Source organism: Calypte anna, chromosome 8 (genome assembly GCF_003957555.1).
Source record: "Calypte anna isolate BGI_N300 chromosome 8, bCalAnn1_v1.p, whole genome shotgun sequence".
NCBI lineage: Eukaryota > Metazoa > Chordata > Aves > Apodiformes > Trochilidae > Calypte > Calypte anna.
In genome coordinates, this window is record NC_044254.1 from 20,489,346 (window position 1) to 20,509,288 (window position 19,943).

The window sequence follows — 19,943 nt, forward strand, 5'->3', positions numbered from 1 at the left end:
ACTGACATGTGGGTGCCTGGGAATTACTCTCAAAATGCTTGCAGATTTGTTCACTGAAGTGATGGGTAGAAACACAAGATGGTGGACAGAGGTGTTTGGGCTGCCTTTGAAACTCATCCTGAGCCCTGTGGTCACAGGCTTCCTCTCTGGTCCTGCTTACCCTTTGCTTGTGCAGGACCCCAGTCACCACCAGTCTCCTACAGCCCCCATCCCTGCCTGGGGACTGTGGCTGTTCTCTGCAAAGGGCTGCTGGCAGTGAAGCAGCTGGAGGGATGCTGAGGGTGCTGAGCCATGTCTGGGCCACAAACTCTTCCAGACAGCCAAGGACTTGGTGTAGGAAGCTGGACTACAAGAAGGCTGTGAAGTGGCAGCATCTCTTGTTAGGAATGAGGGAAAGAAAGCCCCTTTTTTAGGACCACTGGCAAAGTGTGGGTGCCTTGAGCAGGAGCAGCATGCCTGGCAGCACACACATAGCTTGATTTGCATCCATTTGCTGCGCTCGGTGCCTCAGCTGGCTGCTGCCTTCCAGGGCTGCTGGCTGCTCAGCCCACCCCCCCATGGCAGGGGAGGATGGGGAGGTGGCTGCTGTGGGGTGAGGGGAGGCAGGGGTGGTGGCCTAGAGTGCTGTGGCTGTGGGCATGGGGCAGGGAGCAGAAACAGGGACTGTGTTTTGCAGCTTGCTGTTTTTCCCTGCTGGGTTGCAGACCTCAGAGCTCTACTTGCTTTCCTCCATTAGCTCTGGCAGACTGGCCCATGGGGGGGACCTATCTCCCTGTGGGAGCCCCCCAAAATGGCAGGCAGCATGCTCCTGCTCTGTGGGGCCAGAGCAGCACCTCTGAGACTCATCTTGTCACCTCACAAATGGCACAGCCACAGCACTCCCTCTGCTGGGGACCCTGTGTTAATGAATTTTTGTGGTGCAGTTGCAGAGACAGCAAGTGGGCTCTGGGCTCCCTGAAGAAGCTCCAAGGGGTGAGGGCTGGGAGATGCTGGGCTCATAGCATCTCGTTTTCCCTTGTCATAGCAGACTGTGAGCTAATATCGGTTGCATTTTCTTGATAATAACTCTCCTTTGACTTGATCCCCTCTCACTGTATGAAGTGACCAGCATGGAACCTCTGACTTGTGTCCTTTGGCCAAGCTCCCCTGCCCCAAGGCAGTTCACTTCTGGCTCTTCCAGAGCAGCTGATACCACTCGAGTATCTAGAGTCTAATGGAGACTTTGGCCATGGCTTTTTAGGGCAGGGAAGAGCCATCATAACAAGCTTGAATTATTTTCAGCCAAGCAGAGCTGATGTTGGAGAAAGCTCCCTTCCCTGGCCAAAGGGCATAGCTGACAGCCGGGCTGTTTTCCAGCTCTCACATTACAGGTCTCACTGCGGAGGAGGCAGGTCTGGTGGCAGCCACCCGTTCAAATCAGAAAGCTCAAAGCCTCCCTGGTAGATGTCACTGCTGATTCATGCCTTCTGCTTCTTCCTCCTGGTGCTAATGAGTTCCCCTCATCATCTTCCTGTGCTTCCTGATAGGCTTGAGAGTGCTGGCTGTCAAAGGCCAACAGCAGCGGGTACTTTTGGGATGAGGATGGTGCCATCCCTTGCACAGGAAGAATATGCCAGGCATTTAGGTACCCATCTGGAAGGGCATGGTACCTTGCAGCCTCCTGCCCCATGCTCTCAGCAGAGGATGGTATTCGACTAATGTGTTGTGTAGGCTAGGGAAACAGCCTAGTCTTCTCCCAGGGTTTTATTTGCTGTTTTGAGCTGGGTTCATTCCAGTATTGATGCCCATCCTTTGAAGGTCCTCTGGGAAAGCTCTCCCGTGTCATGTAGAGCATCTGCTAGGCTGCACTATTGGCAGCCCCAGGACACAAGCTGTCTTGCCTCTCTACCTGGCATTCTGCATGCAGGCAGGAGCAGCCATGCTTCAGCGAGGAGTCATCACTGCTGATTCCTTCCTGGGCAGGATGATTGGGGAAGGGGGGCACAAAAGCCAGCAGCCATGTTTTTTCCAGAATATTCTTCCTACTTTCAACAGCTTGCAGTGTGGCTCTTCAACATCAGCTTTGTTTCCACCCTTTGAATAACTTAGTGTAGTTGGTAGACTTGTCTCGCTGCTCACCCTCTCTCCTTGAGGTGCTGAAGGGTGGATGCTCCAGCACATGTTCCCTGAAGCCTCTGCTGGAAACCTCCCCAGAGTCTTCCTGTAGAGGAGTGGGACTTTGGGGTGGTGTTGCTGGGCAATGGATGTCTCTCTGAAGAGCTCACTGGTGACAGTGGGCACCACGTCAGGGTGGGCAGAGCATGAGGGATGCAGGTGAGGTGCTGGGGTGATGGTGGTAGAAAAAGGCTGGAAAGCAGACTCTGCCTGAGGAGGGGTTTTACAACCTGATTGCTCACTGTTCCTCTAATAAAGTAACCGTGACATCTCTTCAGCATGAACATTTAGGGGAACATCTATGATAATGTTCCCTCTTTGCCATCATGATGATGTAGCAGCTGTTGGTTTTTTTTTGTCTTAGACCCTTAGGTACTGCCAGAGTCTCTGCTGTTGGGGCTGCAGGCAGGCTGCTCATGCCTTGGCCTCATGCTGGGCTCTGCCTGGCTGCTCACTCCTCTCCCTTCAGTCGGGTGATCCCATAAAAGCACAGGTTCTGCTTGCTTGGAGGCAGCAGCTGGCTCAGGCCTTGGCCAGCAGACCTGTGAGCCTCAGGCAGGCAGGAGGATGAGCCTGCAGCTGCTTCCCAGGGGTTAGCTGTGTACACCAGCCCCTGCCCTGCAGCCCTGCCACCCTCCCTGTCACCCCAGTGCTGTAGAAGGCTCACGCTGCACACACCTCTCTTTGGTGTGCCTGGAGTGTGCCTAGTGCCACACTTTCCCTGCACAATTCCTTGCTGTCACACCATGAAGCAGCAGCCCTGAAGCCAGCCTGGGGACCCTGTGGGCTGGAAACCCAGCCCTGAGTCCAGGTCTGTCTTCCACATGTGATGCAGTCTGTGCTATACAAACTTTGCACTGGATTAGAGGTGAGAGCTCCCAGGGCACATACCCTGCTTGTGCCTCCTTATATGTGATGCATAGGGTTGGGTTTTCTTCCCCACAATTTTTTTAAGTGTTAGCATGAAGACTATTCAAAATAGAAGAAATCAATCAATTAAGGAATGTGTAGGAGTGTAGATGGAGAGGCTGGGAGGAGGTGGGGAGGGTTCCTGGGCTAGGGAGCAGGTGGAGAGGACTACTGCCAGCCTTTGTACCTTGGTGGGTTGCCCAGCAAGTGGAGAAGGAGAAGAGTGGGCTGTCACCACCTCTGGGAATCTCAGTTGAGATTTCTTTTGGAAAGAAATGAAAGCAGCAAGCTCTTACGAGAGCAAATAAGAGACTGAGCTGGTAATGGAGGAGATAGTTGGGAGCTCCAGCTCTAGCCCTGCTGCAGGATGACTCAGTCTTCAACAGAAGAGCAGGAGTAGGAGCCAGGTTCCTACCCCCAGCAGTGGTTGAGCTTTTAGCACATCTGCAGCTACTGCTCCACAGTGAAGTAAATTGTTGATTTGAAGGGAGGGATGATGGTGCTTAGCTCTGTCCTGGCAGCTGAGGCAAGAGTCTGAGAGGCCCAAAACCAGAGCAAAGTTTCATATAGCTGCTACTAAACTCATGGGCTCCCGTTCCCATCTCTTGGGATGGAGTTCACTCTCTCCAGGTTTGCTTATCTAGGGTTAACCTTTTCTGTGTCAGGTTACATCTTTTACTGGGACAGATGCCTGTCTCTCTGCAGCCTGCACTGTCTGACTCTTCTCCTAGCCTCTTTCTTCCTCACAAAGAGGTTATCCTCATTTTCCCCCACCACAAAATCCTGAACATTTCAAAAATCATGGCCCAGGCATGCCATCTCTGTAAGGTTCCTGCTATTTTGTCCTGTTTTGTGGTCTTGTGCTGGGAAGCAGCAGGAGGCACAAGTGCTTTCTTGGGATGCTTGCTCCTGTGCCCCAGGCTGCCAGCTCTGCATGCTTAAAATAGGGTTTAAATCCTCTCTTGGGTACAAGAGCCACACAAGAATTTCATAGAGCTTTTTAGGGAGGAGAAGGATATTTGAGACCTGGAGCCAGGATGGGGACAGAAAAATCCTCTGCACCTGCTGGAATCATCCTCTGATTTGATGGTAGGGCATGACGGGTACCTGATAGTCTGACAAATGCCATTGCTTTGCTTTACTCCTGGTATATGCTGTCAGGGGTTTGCAATGAACCACTCTGTGCCAGGCACTGCTGGAAATGAAGTTCAGGCAAAGGGTAGTTCTATCCAATTCCATGAGTGAGGACATTGCTGGTTGACTATTGCACCCTCTCGGGATAAGTAACTGATGAATGTTATCCTTAAGATCTATATAATATTCCTCTGCAAATAAAAGCTTGCAGCCTGTGTGAGGCTGTTCATATGAATCTGAGCTCTGCAAAGCAGTAACCAGGTCTCCCAGAGCTGTCAGAACAGGTAAGTGACGTTTTCTTTAAAGGGAGATGGAGTGAGCAGCCCTGGCCTGTCCCAGGAGGTGGTGGCAGGGTTAGATGCCAGCTCTCCTGGCCCCAGCTGTAACTGGGCGTGTTTGGCACTACTTCAAAAGGACTCTCAGGAGGATTTAATCCCCGAGTTTGATGTCTTTGGGTTTCCAGAACTCTGTACAACCTGACAGATGAAAATATTTGCAGCAGTGTGTCTCCTGCATTTCTTGAGCTCCCAGATACTGGCTTTGGGAACACATGTTCTGTCTGAGAGCTGGTGCATCCACAGCACCTTTCTGAGAGTGGGTGCAGGTGTGTTGCAGAAGTGCTTGATCATCATGTCCCTTACAGCCCTCCTGTGACCACCCCTGTGATGTTGCATCAGCAGGGAGACAGGTGAGTTCAGCATGAGTGAAGTTGATGATGGGAGATGACTAAGGAAGAGAAATTTCCAGAGTGCTACTTGAGAGGAGGAGGGAAAGAAGGCTTTGCAGGTCCTCACCCACTGCTGGATCCCTCTTGTGTCACTGCCATGGAGGATTGGCCAGGGTTGTGCTCCTCAGCTGCTCTAGGATACTTCTCTCTCTCTTCCAGGCCCTTCATCAGCTGTATTACGACCCAAACATCGAGAACAAGAACTTGGCTCAGAAATGGTTGATGCAGGCACAGGTCTCTCCCCAGGCCTGGCACTTCAGCTGGCTGCTTCTCAACATGGACAAGGTGCCTGAGATCCAGTACTTTGGTGCCAGTGCTCTCCACATTAAAATCTCCCGTTACTGGAACGACATCCCAGCCGACCAATACGAGACCCTCAAGTCTCAACTCTTTACCCACATCACCCGTTTCGCCAGCGGCTCCAAGATCGTGCTTACCCGGCTGTGCGTGGCCCTGGCCTCCCTGGCCCTCAGCATGATGCCAGAAGCGTGGCCCTGTGCTGTGGCTGACATGGTGCGCATGTTCCAGGCAGAGGACTCCAACGTGGATGGGCGAGCACGGTGCTTGGCACTGCTGGAGCTGCTGACAGTGCTGCCTGAGGAGTTTCAGACCAGCCGCCTGCCGCAGTACCGCAAGGGCCAGGTGCGCAGTGTCCTGGCGCAGGAGTGTGGCTCTGTCTTCCCTTTGTTGGAGCAGCTGCTGCAGCAGCAGGACTCCCCAGGTTTCATCAAGCAGAAGGTGTTGAAGTGCTTCTCCAGCTGGGTGCAGCTGGAGATCCCACTGATGGACTGCGAGAACCTGATCCAGCAGCTTTCACCTCTCTGCAGGACCCAGAGCTGTTTGACACAGCGGTGGAGGCTGTTGTCAATGCCATTTCCCAGCCTGATGCCCAGAGGTAAGGGGCAGCCTCTCCTGTGCCCTGTGGGCTGGTGCTCCTGGGCATCAGTGGGGGAATGGGGTGGGGAGGGAAAACATCAGGCTTTTTTCTAGCTACTCCCAACTCTGGAGATGTTGACAACAGGGTTTGGAAGTAGGAGATGTTAAAAGCAGCCCAAGGTTCCTGGTTTCACATGGTTGGTCCTAGAAGTCTTTGCACCGTGGCTGACTTGAGACCATGTGGGCAGCTGCAGCCCATGTCCACCCTCCTCCCCTGAAGCAGAGGATGCTCCCTTCTGGTTCCTTGTGTCAGACCCTGCAGTGTCCAACCAGGGAGTAGCTCCCAGCTCTGGCCAGTGGGAGTACAGAGACCATCCTCTGCTTTGTGCTGCCAGTCCAACCAAGGAGATGAATTGATGCAGAGATAATAAAATTAGACCTGTCAGTCTTCACCCTCCTCCTGGCTCCAACCACTCATGCCAGCTGAGGACTCATCCTTTGTTTGTGGCCATGGCTGCCCCTGGTGCAGCTGAGCTGGGAGCCAGTGCTGGGACAGGTCCTGCTGGGGATATGCTGTGGGGCTCCAAGCTCATCTGCTTGGTCACTTTGTCCAAGCTGCTGTCAGCTCTTGAGACCAAGGCATACAGAAGGGAAAGTGCATCTCCTTCACTTCTTGTGGCCACATCCCCTCCTGGCTGCTTAGCAACCTTCCACCAAAGAGGAGTGTTCCCTTGAAGGCTGGGCTGAGCTGCTGCCATGCAGCGCATCGCTGCACATTGTGCAGGCTCCCACCCTCTGCAGTGGTGCAGATGCTGCTGGCGCTGTGGTTGTGAATCCTGATCCTCTCAGTGCCTTCAGGGCATGGGCAACCAGCATGTCTGGAGCCTTGAATCTGGAGATGTCTTGGTGCAGTGACCCATCAGGATTTTGATGTGTTGCTGGGTGTGGGGAGCAGTTGCCTCATTCGCTGGTATTCAGAAGATGGCCACAAGCAGCTTTTTCTTGTTCCTGGCAAAGGCTGTGCACCAGCCCAAACCCTTGTTGGAGGATCGGTACAGAAAATGAAAAGGTGAGATAAGGTGAATTGCCGTTCTGAAGTACTGGACTTGCTGCCTTCCTCCTTTACATTTCCTTTGGGTCCCTTGGCTGTGATTCCCCATCTGTGTCCAGGAGCCTCACCTTGCAGCACTGTTCTTCAGCTGCATTAAAGCCCAGGCTTCCTGTTGAGCTTTCACTGTGAGTTTTAATGAGAAGCATGGCTGACAGCAGTTTCCTCTGCTCATGTGCTTACCCTTCCGTGCAGTTTCTGGCCCTGTTTGGTCCTGCTGCACTAGTGGTTCCTTTACAACATCACCAGCACTTGCTCTCCATCCTTCTCCTTGGGGGCAAGATCCGCTATGGCAGAGCACCCTCCCTGTCTGTAGGTGTGCAGGCAGCAGCCAGGACAGGGCAGGCAGCCAGTCTGAAAGGCTGCCAAGTGAGCGAGCCTGGCGCAGGCCCTGCTCGCGGGACGTGGGGACAGCGGTGGCATTGTCATGGGGCTGCCCTGCCAGGCGGCATGTGGTGTCAGCTGCTTCGGGGAGGAGCAGGGCTGTGATCAGTGCTGAGATCTGGGACAGCTTCAAGAACAGGGTAGCTCACAGAGCCATCACTTCCCAGCCCCAATGGGCTCTTGCTTACCCTTTGTTCCTTCTGTCCTCCAACCTGCATCCCTCCTCCTGCTTCCCCTGATGCTGGCTGCCCTGCCCCTTTGGCTTTGTTGCTCAGCCACAGTGGATCCAGCTCTTCCCAGAGCCCCCAGAGAGTTTCCTGACCTTTCTGTCTCTTTTCTTGACTGTTCAGAACATCCCTACTGCTTTTCAGAAGCTCTCTTCCTCTGTGATCACTTGCCTTTGTTTCACAGGGGCCTGGTTCCCTGCTGCCCTTGGCTGCAGGCTAGGAGCATCCTCAGCACTGGGCTGCCAACATGGTCCTCTCCAGAACTTTGTAGGGCATTGGTCTGTGAGAGGGTTAGTCTTGAGGCTCCCTGATTCCCTCTGGGTGTTTTAGACCCTGTGTTTTTCCTCCTCCCCCCCCTCCCAGCTGGCTTCATTGACATTGCTGCGGAAGCGATCATGGCTTGGTGGCTCATGAGCTTGGCTTCTGCTGCTGTGATTTAGGTAGCCTGTGGGTCCTCTTTTCCGGGGGAGCACCACCTTGCATGGCATCCCTCATGCTACAGCTCCTTACCCTGGGAGCAGCTGGCTGCCACCCATGTCTAGGTGGAGAAGGGCAGGTGGGACCTCATGAACAAGGATCACCCTCAGGGCAAGTTGCTTGTGTCAGCAGCTTCCATGCAAGCACCATTGAGTTGCCTCCTTCTGAGGTGCTGCTAGAGGTGATGAAGCAGAGATTCATAGGTGCAAAGCACTTGATCTCCATACCTGCTAAGGAGGTGGGAGCCCTTTGCACCCAGAGGAGGAGATGTCTCAGGCATTGCTGGAGTCTGGACACTGCTTCTCTGTAAGGATACAGCATTTCTGAGAAGAAAGCTCAGTGGCTTGGTTCTGTGCACACCTCTGCTCTTGGGGGTGGTGGGAAGCTCCTGAGTTGCAGGAGACCAGGAATGGAGGTACTGTTGGATTTTCTTTGCATAGGAGGCTTGGGCTGGATTTTCCGTCTCGCTTGAGGATTATCCCCCAGCTAAGCAGGTCAGAGAGCTTGGCCTCGCGTGCTGCAGGGGGAGAGCTGGCAACAGCACTTGGCCCAGCAGGGAGTGTTGGAGCTGGGAGAGGGGACTCCACATGGTTTTGCCCATGGTAGGAGTTACAGGGTGTGGACACTGAACACTGAGCTGCTTCTCTGAAAGCAGCAGAGAGTTGCTGCAGTGATGGAGCTGGTGGGATTACAGATGTCCAGGTGGGATCATATAGTGTCCAGTCCATCCCTTCCTAGTCTTGGAACTTGGTGCTGAATCCCCTTGAATTTTCCAAGAGCTTCCTTAGAAACAGGTTTTTAATACATTGGCTTTTCTCATCGAGACCTTGTTAGATTAGAAAGGATGAGATTGCCCCATGTGATGTGCCCATATCTCCCCCCTTCCTGTAGGTTGTTCCTCACATTGTGGTGTGGTTTGGGGAGGGTTGTGGGAAGAGCAGAAGGATGTGCTGATCCCATGGAGGCAGTTGTGGATGCTGCAGTTCACTGGGCTTTGGGAAGGACTGGACAAACTCATGGAAGAAAAATTTGCTCAGCTGCTAAGTATGAAGACAGCAAGTCTTGCTCAGGAAGGCTACAACAAGTCACCAGAGGGAAATAGACTGGAGGGAAACATCACTGTATGGCTGCCACCTTCATAGGCTCTTTCACAGGCATTCCCAGTCACTAGCTGCTGGAGACAGGCTGTTCAGCTGGGCAGCCAGATGCTCTCCTAGGCTGGGATGGTCTTGTCATAAAAACAGTCTACAGTCACAAAAACACCTCTAGGGTAGTAGGAGCCCAGGGCTGCAGAGGTAGAATGGCTTTGCCCTACACTGGGTTAGTGGAAAGTCCCCTGTACCTTTTGTCAGCATTCTTGGGCTGACCCTGACCACAGCATCAGTTCCCTGGGAGAAAAGTTGGTGAATTTCCAACTCCTCCATTATCACTGTGCTCCCACACTGCCACAGGCATCGCTCACGGAGGATCAGGGAATTGAAAATAGTTTATGCACAAGTATCTGTCCCTTTCACCAGGGGATTTCTTTTGGGGTTGAGAGGTGAGGGGAGTGCACACAGAGGGGATGCTGGGGCAGAGACTCCCTCTTCCCTCTGTTTTCTACCAGTGACCCAGCCCTAGAAGATGCTGCCATGAGCATGGCTCTCTCCCTGCACTGGTGGTAGGATGGCTTTGTTCACTCCTATGTCGGCCATAGTAAGAGCTGCTGACTCTCCGGGCAGCTGTGCTGCTCTGGGGTGGATGTGCAGCTGTCTGAGTGTCAGTGCTTGCATCTCTTCCCCACGGTCAGCACAAGAGAACTAGCATGATGTGTGCTCCCCTCTCCGAGCATCCTTGGCCCTGCATCTGCCTGCAGCAGGGCAGGCAGGCAGTGCACTGAATAGCTGCAGCTCCTGATAACACGCCTGGGCGGGCAGGGAAATGGCAGGCTGCTCATCAGCCTCCAGCACGGCCTCTCTCCAGGGGCCCTGGGCTTCATTTCACCTTGGCTGCCTCCTTCCCGTTGCCTTGGTTACCATCACTTGCAGGCAGCAGCGCGGAGGGGAGGCTGATGTGCATGATGTGATGTGGGAGAGCTGCTCCACGCAGGGCTGCGGCAGCCTGGGAGGGCGGGGGGGCCAGTGGAACCTGCTGTGGGGCCAACATCATCCCCAGATAGGAGCCCTTGAAGGTGGCTGCCCATTTCATCCCATCCAGAAGGCACATCTAGATGTGCCTGTGGTGGAGATGCCCACAGTGTGGTGGGACTTGCACAGAACTGCTGGCTCAGGCCTTCTCTTTGCTTACAGAGGCTCTGCTGTGGAAGCACTCAGAGCTTCAGCCTTGGACCTGATGCTGCAGGCTGGGAGGAGAGTCCCTGTGAGCAGCAAAGGCTCCTGGAGGTGTCCTGTTGCACAAACCACCCTTCCAGGTGGGAAAGCTGACTGGGAGCCCTGGGAGAGTATCAGGAGGGATGGATGTCATAGCAGCCAATGTCAGCAACTCGATTCCCAGTGCCAATTCAGGCTGTGCTTGTAGGTACGTGAACACCCTGCTGAAGCTCATCCCCCCTGTGCTGGGGCTCCAAGAGCAGCTGCGCCAGGCAGTCCAGAGTGGGGACATGGAGACATCACATGGGATCTGCCGCATCGCTGTGGCCCTGGGGGAGAACCACTCCCGGTAAGTGCTGGGACAGTCCCCAGGAGAGGGAATGAGCTTGGAGCAGCCTGCTGTTCCCTCATACTGCTTCATCCAGGGCCTGTCCTGCAGCCAGTGGTGTCTGTAAGGGCAGAGGAGCCCCTCTGGAAGTGGTGGTGCCACCCTGACTGTGCTCTCTGCTTCCCAGGGCACTCCTGGACCAGGTGGAGCACTGGCAGAGCTTCCTGGCCCTGGTGAACATGATCATGTTCTGCACCGGCATCCCTGGGCACTACCCTGTCAACGAAACCACCAGCTCCTTGACACTCACCTTCTGGTACACACTGCAGGTTGGTGGACATGGCAGGGCAGCCTGGCTGGATCCTGTGCCCCAGGCAGGGCTGGGGGAATGGTGCAGAGGGACTGGGGATTGGCGTGCCTGAGCTTGGTCCTCGGGGATTTCTGATGCCCCTGCTTCTCACCCTGTGCTTGCAGCCACCACAGGGCATGTAACTTGGAAATGGCTTGATTTTTTCCATCCCCAGTCTTCCTTGGAAGTCAGAGATAGCCTTTAAGGGCCTTGTTAACATAACTAATTGAAGCTTCATGCTAATTATCTATTTATTTTTTTTTTGCCCAGCAGTAGACCTGGCTGTTTAGCTCCTTGCTACATGGCCACACTGGCAACAGGCAGGGAGGAGAGTGTGTGCTGGCTTGCTGTGAGCTACCCCTGCTGCCAGGCTGGTGGTCAGGGTTTCTCAGAGGAGGAATGAGAGGGCTAGGGGCCTGCTAGTGTTACCCAGTGTGGGTTCTTCTCCCTGTGCAAGTGTTCCCTGTGCCAACAAAGCAGCCCTGCCACGCTATGCTCTATTTTTAGTCCCCATTCATCCCCTCAGCTCCATTCCTCCGCAATCTGATGCAGCACGGGTGAGTGTGGGCAGGGAGGGGGCGATGTCGGTGCGGTGCTGGCAGCTCCTCTGCTGTGCAGAGCCTGGCTGAGGCTCCCACCAGTTCTCACTGCTTCTCTGCATGGTTCTGAAGGTACAGGTGGAGGCAGGAGAGTGCTGTGCTCCCCAGGCATCCATCCCAGCCTCCTCATGGCATGAATGCTTCTAATGCAGACATGCTGCCAAGGCTAGAATGTGGCAGTGCAGTGCCACCCTGCTGTAACCATGTTGTCCTTAAATGCCCAGGGGTCCACGTGGCTGCTGGGGCTTCTTGCACCTTGGCTTTAGATAACACTGCTGCTGCAGAAGGACTCAACATCAGGTGGATCTTGGGGAGCTGGACGTGCAACCTTTGAAGTGTGGCTGGTCCCACCATCCCTGGGAGCTGCCCCTGTGTCCCCCATGCAGCAGGCATGGTGGTTCCATTTTCTTTCCCCTGCAACACCTGATGTATCCCTCCTCCTTCCCCTAGGATGACATCCTCTCCTTTGAGCCAGATAAGCAGGCAGTGTACCAGCAGGTCTACCGGCCTGTCTACTTCCAGCTGGTGGATGTACTGCTGCACAAAGCCCAGTTCCCTTCTGACGAGGAGTATGGCTTCTGGTCTTCAGATGAGAAGGAGCAGTTTCGGATATACAGGTACAGCTGGGAGGTTTGGGTTTGCTTGTCAGGCAGGCAAGGACACAGGCAGTATCCTGTCTTCTTGGAATGGGGAGACCCAAGGAGGGCACAGAGGAGATTCCTTCCACCAAGAACTGTTTTGGCTGTGGTGGTGGTATGGAAATAAGCTGGTGTTTTGGCATGGCACCACTTGCCCTTGGAGCACTCCACGTTGGGCTGGGGCGGTGTTCTTGAGCAGACAGCGCTGTGTCCTGCCTGGCAGTGAGAGGGGAAGTAAGCTGTCCACACAGGGAGTTCTCTACAAGGGATGAGAACAGCTTTTGGAGACCCTCCATGTTCTCTGCAGGGTGGACATCTCTGACACACTGATGTATGTGTACGAGATGCTGGGTGCTGAGCTCCTGAGCAGCCTCTATGACAAACTGGGACGTCTCCTGACAAACACAGAGCAGCCATCCACGTGGCAGGTGAGCAAGGGGACCTGGTTGCCACACTGATGGCTACCAGCCCCTCAGGGACCTATCTTAGCTACAGGGTGTTGAGAGCAAAGGGACCTGATAGAGGTGAGGAGTATGACCACCTTGCCAGCACATATGTGGCCTCTCTAGGGTGTGTTGGGAGGAGGAACAAGTCTTCTGCCTCGAGCTCCTTGGTGCTGCCCAGGGACCAGCCTCCTCAGCCATGGTGGCAGGGGGCAGCTGAGCCTAGGGCTGGGCTGGGCACTGGGGGTCAGGATGTGGCTCTGACAGTGCCTCTCCCACCCTGGCAGCACACAGAGGCCTTGCTCTATGGCTTCCAGTCCATTGCTGAGACCATTGACGTGAACTACTCCGATGTGGTGCCGGGGCTGATCGGTCTCATTCCCCGGATCAGCATCAGCAACGTGCAGCTCGCTGACACCGTCATGTTCACTATTGGTGAGGCCCTTGCTCATGTGCCTGCTGGGCTGGGGAGGGGGAACCCCTCTGAGACTGCTCCTGCTGAGCAATAACAACAGCAAAATGCAAAGCTGAGCATCCTGGGACATGGGGAGCAAGAGCCCACGGTCTGACCCCTGTCTGTGTGTGCAGGAGCCCTGTCGGAATGGCTGGCTGATCACCCTGTCATGATCAACAATGTTCTGCCACTGGTGCTCCAAGCCTTGGGCAACCCTGAGCTCTCCATCTCTAGTGTCTCCACCTTGAAGAAGATCTGTCGGGAGTGCAAGTATGACCTCCCACCCTATGCTGCCAACATCGTTGCTGTGTCACAGGTAGGACCTTTGATGCAGATGGATGTGTGGTGATGTGAGGATGTGCTTTGTGCAAACCCTTTCCTACAGGTGGATCAGGGCAGGAGAGGATTCAAGGTAGCAACTCAGGGCATCTTGCTTGGTATTGGGGAACTTCCCCATCCTGTTCATAGGTCATTAGACCCAGTTGACAAGCCCCTTGTCCTCTGAGTGCAGAAAAGGCAGGCAGTGGCAGACACAACCACCAAGGGGTCCTCAGGGGTTCTATGTGGGCATCTGTTCTTTCCAAGCAGTTGGTTTGCCTCGTTGGGAATGGCATCTTGCCAACTCTGCACCCACCAGGTGGCTACTGTCACTGCTGAGCATCTTGGAGGGCAGCCTGGGCCTCAAGCCTCTCTGTAGAGACTGGGCTGGTCCCTCCAGTGCCTGGGCAGGTTGTCCCATGCTCTTTCTTGGCTCTTGAGTCCCAATGCACTAGGAGGAGGAATGGCATGTCCATGGAAACAGAGAGAGGCTGGTGGAAAGTGTGAGCCTCTGCTCTTAGAACCTGGGGGACACCAGTGGTGGAGTAAGGAAGCCCTGGCTGAAGTTGGCTCCTTGAGCCATCCTGCTGCAGAGCCTGTCCAAGGCAGGGGCTGCTCTCACTGGGTAGCTGAGGGGTCTGGCTGAGGGAAGAACTTGCCAGGGGACAAGGATTTTACTCCCTGCCTGTGGTGGTTGTGGGGATGCTGCGTGGAGCTACCATGCCACTTGTCTGTGCCCACATTGCTGTCAGTTGTTTTGAACTCCTGTGTCAGTCCTGCCTTCCGGAAGGAAAGAGACTTTCTGCAACACTCACCCACCTCTTTCTCTCTCACCTTCCCTTTGGCAGGAGGTGCTGATGAAGCAGATTCACAAGGTAAGAAGGGCTGGCTCACATCTTTGGATGGTTTTGCTTGCCCCTGTTAATTGTGCTCAGCTGAAGACATGAGGGCTTCCATTGTGAGCTGGACTGTCCCTGGAGGAGAGCTCAGTGCTGCAGCCATCCTGTGCAAGGCCAGGGGTACCTGTGGGCTGTCCCTCACTGGGCTGCTGGGCTCCCACTGCTATGGGCTGGGATATGTCCCCTAGAGAGAGAAGCCCTCAGGAATACTTAACTTTAGCCAGCTCTCCAAGTCCAAGAATGCTGAGATGGCAGATGTTTTCAAGAGGAAAAAGGAGGGAGAAGATTGTGGGGACAGAACCCAGGCTATGCCTGCCACAGGACGGGTTGTGATGCTTAACCCCACAGGGGCTGACAGGTCTGTAGAATGGATGGTGTGCTAAGGTAGGGCGAGTGGTGCCAGCACAGACACCTCTGGGCTCCAGCTTGAAGGTTGCTGGAAAGAGGCCAGGCATGATGGTGGCCCTGCCGTGCTGGTAGGAGCTGCTGCCCACTCCTGCAGACAGATGTACCTGGAATGACACAGATAGAGCAGTTCAGGAGCTGCAGCATTCTGGGGTCCTGCCCTTGCTGGCTGGGCCCCTGACAGCTGTCTTGCCCATAATGTGTGCAGTAGGGCTGTAGGCTGAGCTGTGACCTGCCCCATTGTGTCTCCTTTCTGTCCCAGACAAGCCAGTGCATGTGGCTGATGCAGGCTCTTGGTTTTCTGCTCTCTGCTCTGCAAGTGGAGGAGATCCTGAAGAATCTGCACTCCCTGATCACCCCCTATATCCAGCAGCTGGAAAAGCTGGCTGATGAAACGGTGAGAGCCTTCCTGCTACCTCCATCCAGAAGTAGCTCTCCTGCTGGCTGTAACCCTGGGACTTGCTGTCTTGAAGCAATGGTCTTGAACATGGGCTCAAGACAGTGCAGGGACCACCTCTTTGGCATTTTGCCTCTACAGTCCTAGTTGCTTAGCATCCCAAAAGCATGACTGTGATTGCACAGTGTGATCTGTGTCATACTTTGTCTTCATTTTCCCTGGCAGCCCAATCCCTCCAACAAGCTGGCCATCATCCACATCCTGGGCCTGCTCTCCAACTTGTTCACCACCCTAGACATCAGCCACCATGACGATGACCACGAAAGCACTGAGGTCAAGAAGCTGCCAGTGCAGCAAGGCCCCAATCCTGTGAGTACAGTAGTAGCTCTTTGCCAGAACCTGACCAAAACCTCTCTATTCATGGCTGGTGCCAGTAGAGTGGGGCTAGTGGGGAATGCAGTGTGTACCCTTCTGAAGAGGGTAGTGCTGGAGTATTCCATCTCCAACAAATCCTTCAGATCATTCCACCACTCTGAGGTGGGCAGATGTGACCTGCAGGATCTGCCTTGACTGGGTACTGCTCTGGAGAGCAGCCTGGGTGCTGCCTGCCAGCTGTGAGCTATGTCAGGCTGCTTCAGCAGAGAAGAGAGCTGCCCAGCTTCAGAGGGTGGAGGAGGCCGTGGTGTCTGAAGGTTTGAGTCCAGGCAGTGCTTAGTCTTGAATCTTCCCTCTCCAGTGACATGGCAGCCAATCCATCCCTCTTGTTCCTCACAGGTGGTGGTGGTTCTGCAGCAAGTCTTCCAGCTCATACAGAAGGTTCTCAGCAAGTGGCTGAATGATGCCCAAGTGGTGGAGGTAATCAGGCTCCTCCTGTGTCCTACCTGCAGCTCTGCCTGTCCTTGCTGACCTGAACTGGGGACGGCAAACAACAGACTCTGGGTGATACCCTGTGAGGGGGATGTCTTGCTGGGTTGTCTAGGCCAGTGCTGCTTGCTGTCCCCAGCAGCATCTGGCCATTCTTATCTGTCTTGTGCCCCCATCAGCTCTGCTCCTTTCCAGTTATAGAGGCCCTGCCATGAGCCTGGAGATGGGAGATGGGGGTCTCCCAAACCTGTGTTCCCTAAGGGGATAGGTCTGCTGTGAGCTGGGCCTGTGCCATCTTGTGTTTCTTCAGTTTGTTCAGTTCAATAGTGCCCAGGTGCAGTGTCCCACCAGCTACTCTTCCCCCTGGCCCTTGAAGAACCTTTCTGCTGCAGTAGGAAGGGTGTTTCCCAATCTCTGAGAGCATCCTGGGCTGCAGGGCAGGGCAGGAATACCATAGCATGTCTTAGCCCTCTGCTTGGCTGGTCCTGGCCCCACTGTCAGTTCTTCCCTCCCTTGGGACTCGTCCATCAAGCCCTCCCCATCCAAAGAGGTCTCCAGACACCCATTGCTCATGCGGTCCCTCTTCTCCCACAGTCTGTCTGTGCCATCTTTGAGAAGTCTGTGAAGACTCTCCTGGATGACTTTGCCCCCATGGTGCCTCAGCTGTGTGAAATGCTGGGGCAGATGTACAGCACCATCCCCCAGGCCTCTGCCATCGACCTCACCCGGCAGGTATGGAACCCTGAAGCCACTCCTGGGGCTAGGGCTGCTGCTGCCTGGGGAGACCGGGGACACGCAGGGCCCACAGCAGCTTCATTCCTTCTCTGTCTCTTGCAGCTGGTTCACATCTTTGCCCACGAGCCTGCCCACTTCCCTCCCATCAAGGCCCTCTTCTTGCTTGTTACCTCAGTCACGCTGACCCTCTTCCAGCAAGGTATGTGGGATTAACCCTTCTTCGTGCTGGGGCTGTTGTCAGGCTGTTGCATGCATGGAGTCTGGAGGCGTCTTACCAGGAATGGCTGTTTTCACTCCTAGCTAAGCTAACGGGGCCATCTCTGTTTCTTGGATTCATCCCAACCCCTGGAAGGTGGGTACCTTCCCTGCAGGACAGCAGAAGCAGGAAGCCCCCCCAGGCAAGACTCTGGACTGCTGTGTCAGCCCCACTTCTGCAGCAGGGTTGGGTGTTGTGTGCTGCAAGGGTCGAGCTGGACCTCCAGTCCCAGGGAGGCTGTGCTCCCAAGGAGATCCTGGGGCTCTTGCCGGGGCCAGTGGCCAGGAATTAAGCCCTCACATGAGCAGGAGGATGTGTGTGTGAATATCTGGGAAAGGACCTTTTCAGAGTCACTGCTGTGATGCTGAGGATGCAGGCATCCTCTTAGGGGGCAGGGGCCCCTCTTTGGCTCACTGCCTGCACTACAAAAAGTGAATGGGGTTAGGACAGGTCCCCCCAGTGGCTTCCCTCAGCCTCTTGGTGACTTGGTCTATGATGGGGACAAATGTACCATGAGCTGCTGGCTTTGGTCCTTCAGCAGCTCCATTTACAGTTCCCAGGGGGTCTTGAGGTTTGCTGACAGCCAGGTGCTGGGTAGGATGATTCATTCTCTCCAGTACAAGGCTCAGAGCTCTCTAAAATGCTGAGTGAGGTGTGAGGACCCCTGTTTCATCACCATGCCACAATCTAAGCAAATCCCACTCTGCTGAGGTGGCACAGGGGCCAGTGGCAAGCAACTCGGGCTTGCCTGGAGATCAAGTCCCTGCTTCTGCCAATGGTGTGTGGATGTGTGTACACTGAAACCCTCTTGACTCAGCACCTGGGGAGGTGGCAATGTCTCCGGGCAGCAGCAGGCATGACTGCAGGAGCAGAGGGGAGGGGACAGTAGCCCAGCTGTGCCAACTCTGCTCAGGCAAGCAGCTGTCCAGCTCACTGTGTGCCCAGGACTGTGCTCCCACCCACTCTGTGGATCTTGTCTGGTGGGCAGCCAGCCCTGAACAGGGTGAGCTCCTTCTGCCCAGCCCATGGGCAGCAGGAGAGGGGAAGACCCCGCAGGGGTTGAGATGTGTCTGTGCACAGTTAGATGCCAAGGTAGGCCAAGTGATGCTGGCATGGAATTCTCTGGGCACTGAGCTCTCCCAGGAGGATGCTGGAGGAGATCTCCAGGACTGTCCTGGGTGCAGGATCTTGGAGAGCATTTGGGAATGGGGCGGGAGGGTGACTGTGCCAGGGGCTCCTGAGCAGCTGGTGCTGGTGACACGCATGTGCACGCCTGAGCCCGGCCGGACCTGTCAAGCATTTGCTGAGGTGTTGTCGTTCACTTGCAGTTATCTTCCAGGACCAAACCATGCTCTGAAGACACCCGCTCAGTCCCCACAGTGCAAAAGCTCTAATTCTCCTTGTGGAGATGGTGCCCAGCTAGCCCCTGCTCCTCTTCCTTCCCAAGGACACGAAGATCTCCTTGGCTCTGCAGCGCCCAGGTGCTAGCTGGAGACCCTGGGGCTTCAGACCCTTTCCTTTGCAGTTTCTTTCTGTTCTTGGGTTCTCCAAGTTTCATGATTTTTTGTATGTTTTGTTTCTTTAACTTGCTTCAAGCTGCTCATGTTGCCCATCCCCTCCCCTACACACCCCTTCTCCCTTACACTCCTGTTTTCACTTGTAAATTCTTTCTGTATCACATAACTATATGATGTTGAGTTGCTGTTTGTATGATTTTTCTCTTAAGTTACATCTTTATTATATTTTAGGGCCCAGGGATCATCCTGATATTGTTGATTCATTTATGCAACTCCTGGCACAGGTGTGTTTTAGTTTCTTATTCATTCACTTTCTGTTCTCTCTCTTTCTCTTTTTAATTCAATTTAAACCTATTTTTAGCTTTCTGTTGACAACGTTTTTTTTTTCCTTTTAGTTGAATATCGAGTTTCTCCATCTGTTTCCGTGGAAGTTGAAAACAAAACATTCTCCTTTAGTTCTGGGTCCTCACCATCCCCAGGGCAGTGCCCTCTTCTGCAGGGCAGCCTCCAGCTGCCACACCCCTCACCTTGCCGAAGCTGGTGTGGGGCACTTGGGGCTGCTGTCATGGTCACCCTCGGGTGACAAATTAGAGGCATTAAGTGGATGTTTTCCAACCTGTTTACTTGCCCTGCCACGGGTCCTCTGGAGCAGGGACAAGCTGAGCTGTCCTCCCCTGGGGCTGGTGGGATGAAACCTGGGGCAGCTGCTGGGGTTTGGCTCTGAGCAATGTCCTTGTGGTGGCACCTGTGGAGGCCACGCTGCCTCCCACCCCAGCAGCTCCTTGGGGTGGTGGCAGCTCCTGTGCCTGTGGCTGGGAGTGCTCCCATGCCACTGGCTTGGTGGCACACAGGGACAGTTTGTGTTGGCATTACAGGGGCCAAAGCTAGCTCGTGGGGCTGGCATTTGTGTCACTGCTGGAAGTGGGCAGGCAGGGCTGGCACGGTGCTCTGTGGGTGTATACACCTGCTGGCTCCCCCACACACTCCTCCGCTCTCCGTGGATGTTAAGGGAAAAGCTCTGATGTCTCCAATGCACTCAGTGTCCCTGTTGGAGATACATCTGCCAGCAGCTATCCAGAGGGTGGGTTGGTGGCAAGCAGGGGCTGGCAAAGTGGATTTTTGCTTTATTTCTGTAATGACAAAACCTCTGACCACGCATGCTCCCCCAGTGGCTGTGCAAGGATACTCGCCTGGGTGGCTGCCAGAGCTGTGGCCATCCTGCCCTGGCCAGCAGCCTGGGAAAGGTGCTGGCTTGTCTGGGTGCTAAGCTGTCTGCCCTCTCTGATGGCAGCTCAGCCCTTGTGTGGTTCTTGTGGGATGGAGCAGATGAGGGGTCTGCACCTCACCACCCTGCACAGGGTCTGCTCCTCATGAGTCTCACCATGATGCCAGGATCCTGCTGAGACCTATTGCATCTCACAAACTGTATCACAGTG

The 19,943-nt window shown here is 54.6% G+C and overlaps 1 protein-coding gene across 1 annotated transcript in view; it reads left to right on the forward strand.

Moving 5' to 3' along the window:
* Positions 1 to 19,943, forward strand: part of IPO13 (importin 13) — a 29,952-nt gene that overhangs the window by 3,815 nt on the left and 6,194 nt on the right. The window contains 15 exon segments of the mRNA XM_030455011.1: positions 5,084 to 5,729; positions 5,732 to 5,819; positions 10,514 to 10,654; positions 10,821 to 10,962; positions 12,032 to 12,198; positions 12,527 to 12,647; positions 12,950 to 13,097; positions 13,251 to 13,432; positions 14,283 to 14,309; positions 15,001 to 15,135; positions 15,361 to 15,504; positions 15,910 to 15,990; positions 16,594 to 16,731; positions 16,837 to 16,933; positions 18,739 to 18,791. Of these exon segments, the coding sequence (XP_030310871.1) occupies positions 5,084 to 5,729; positions 5,732 to 5,819; positions 10,514 to 10,654; positions 10,821 to 10,962; positions 12,032 to 12,198; positions 12,527 to 12,647; positions 12,950 to 13,097; positions 13,251 to 13,432; positions 14,283 to 14,309; positions 15,001 to 15,135; positions 15,361 to 15,504; positions 15,910 to 15,990; positions 16,594 to 16,731; positions 16,837 to 16,933; positions 18,739 to 18,791 (2,310 nt within the window).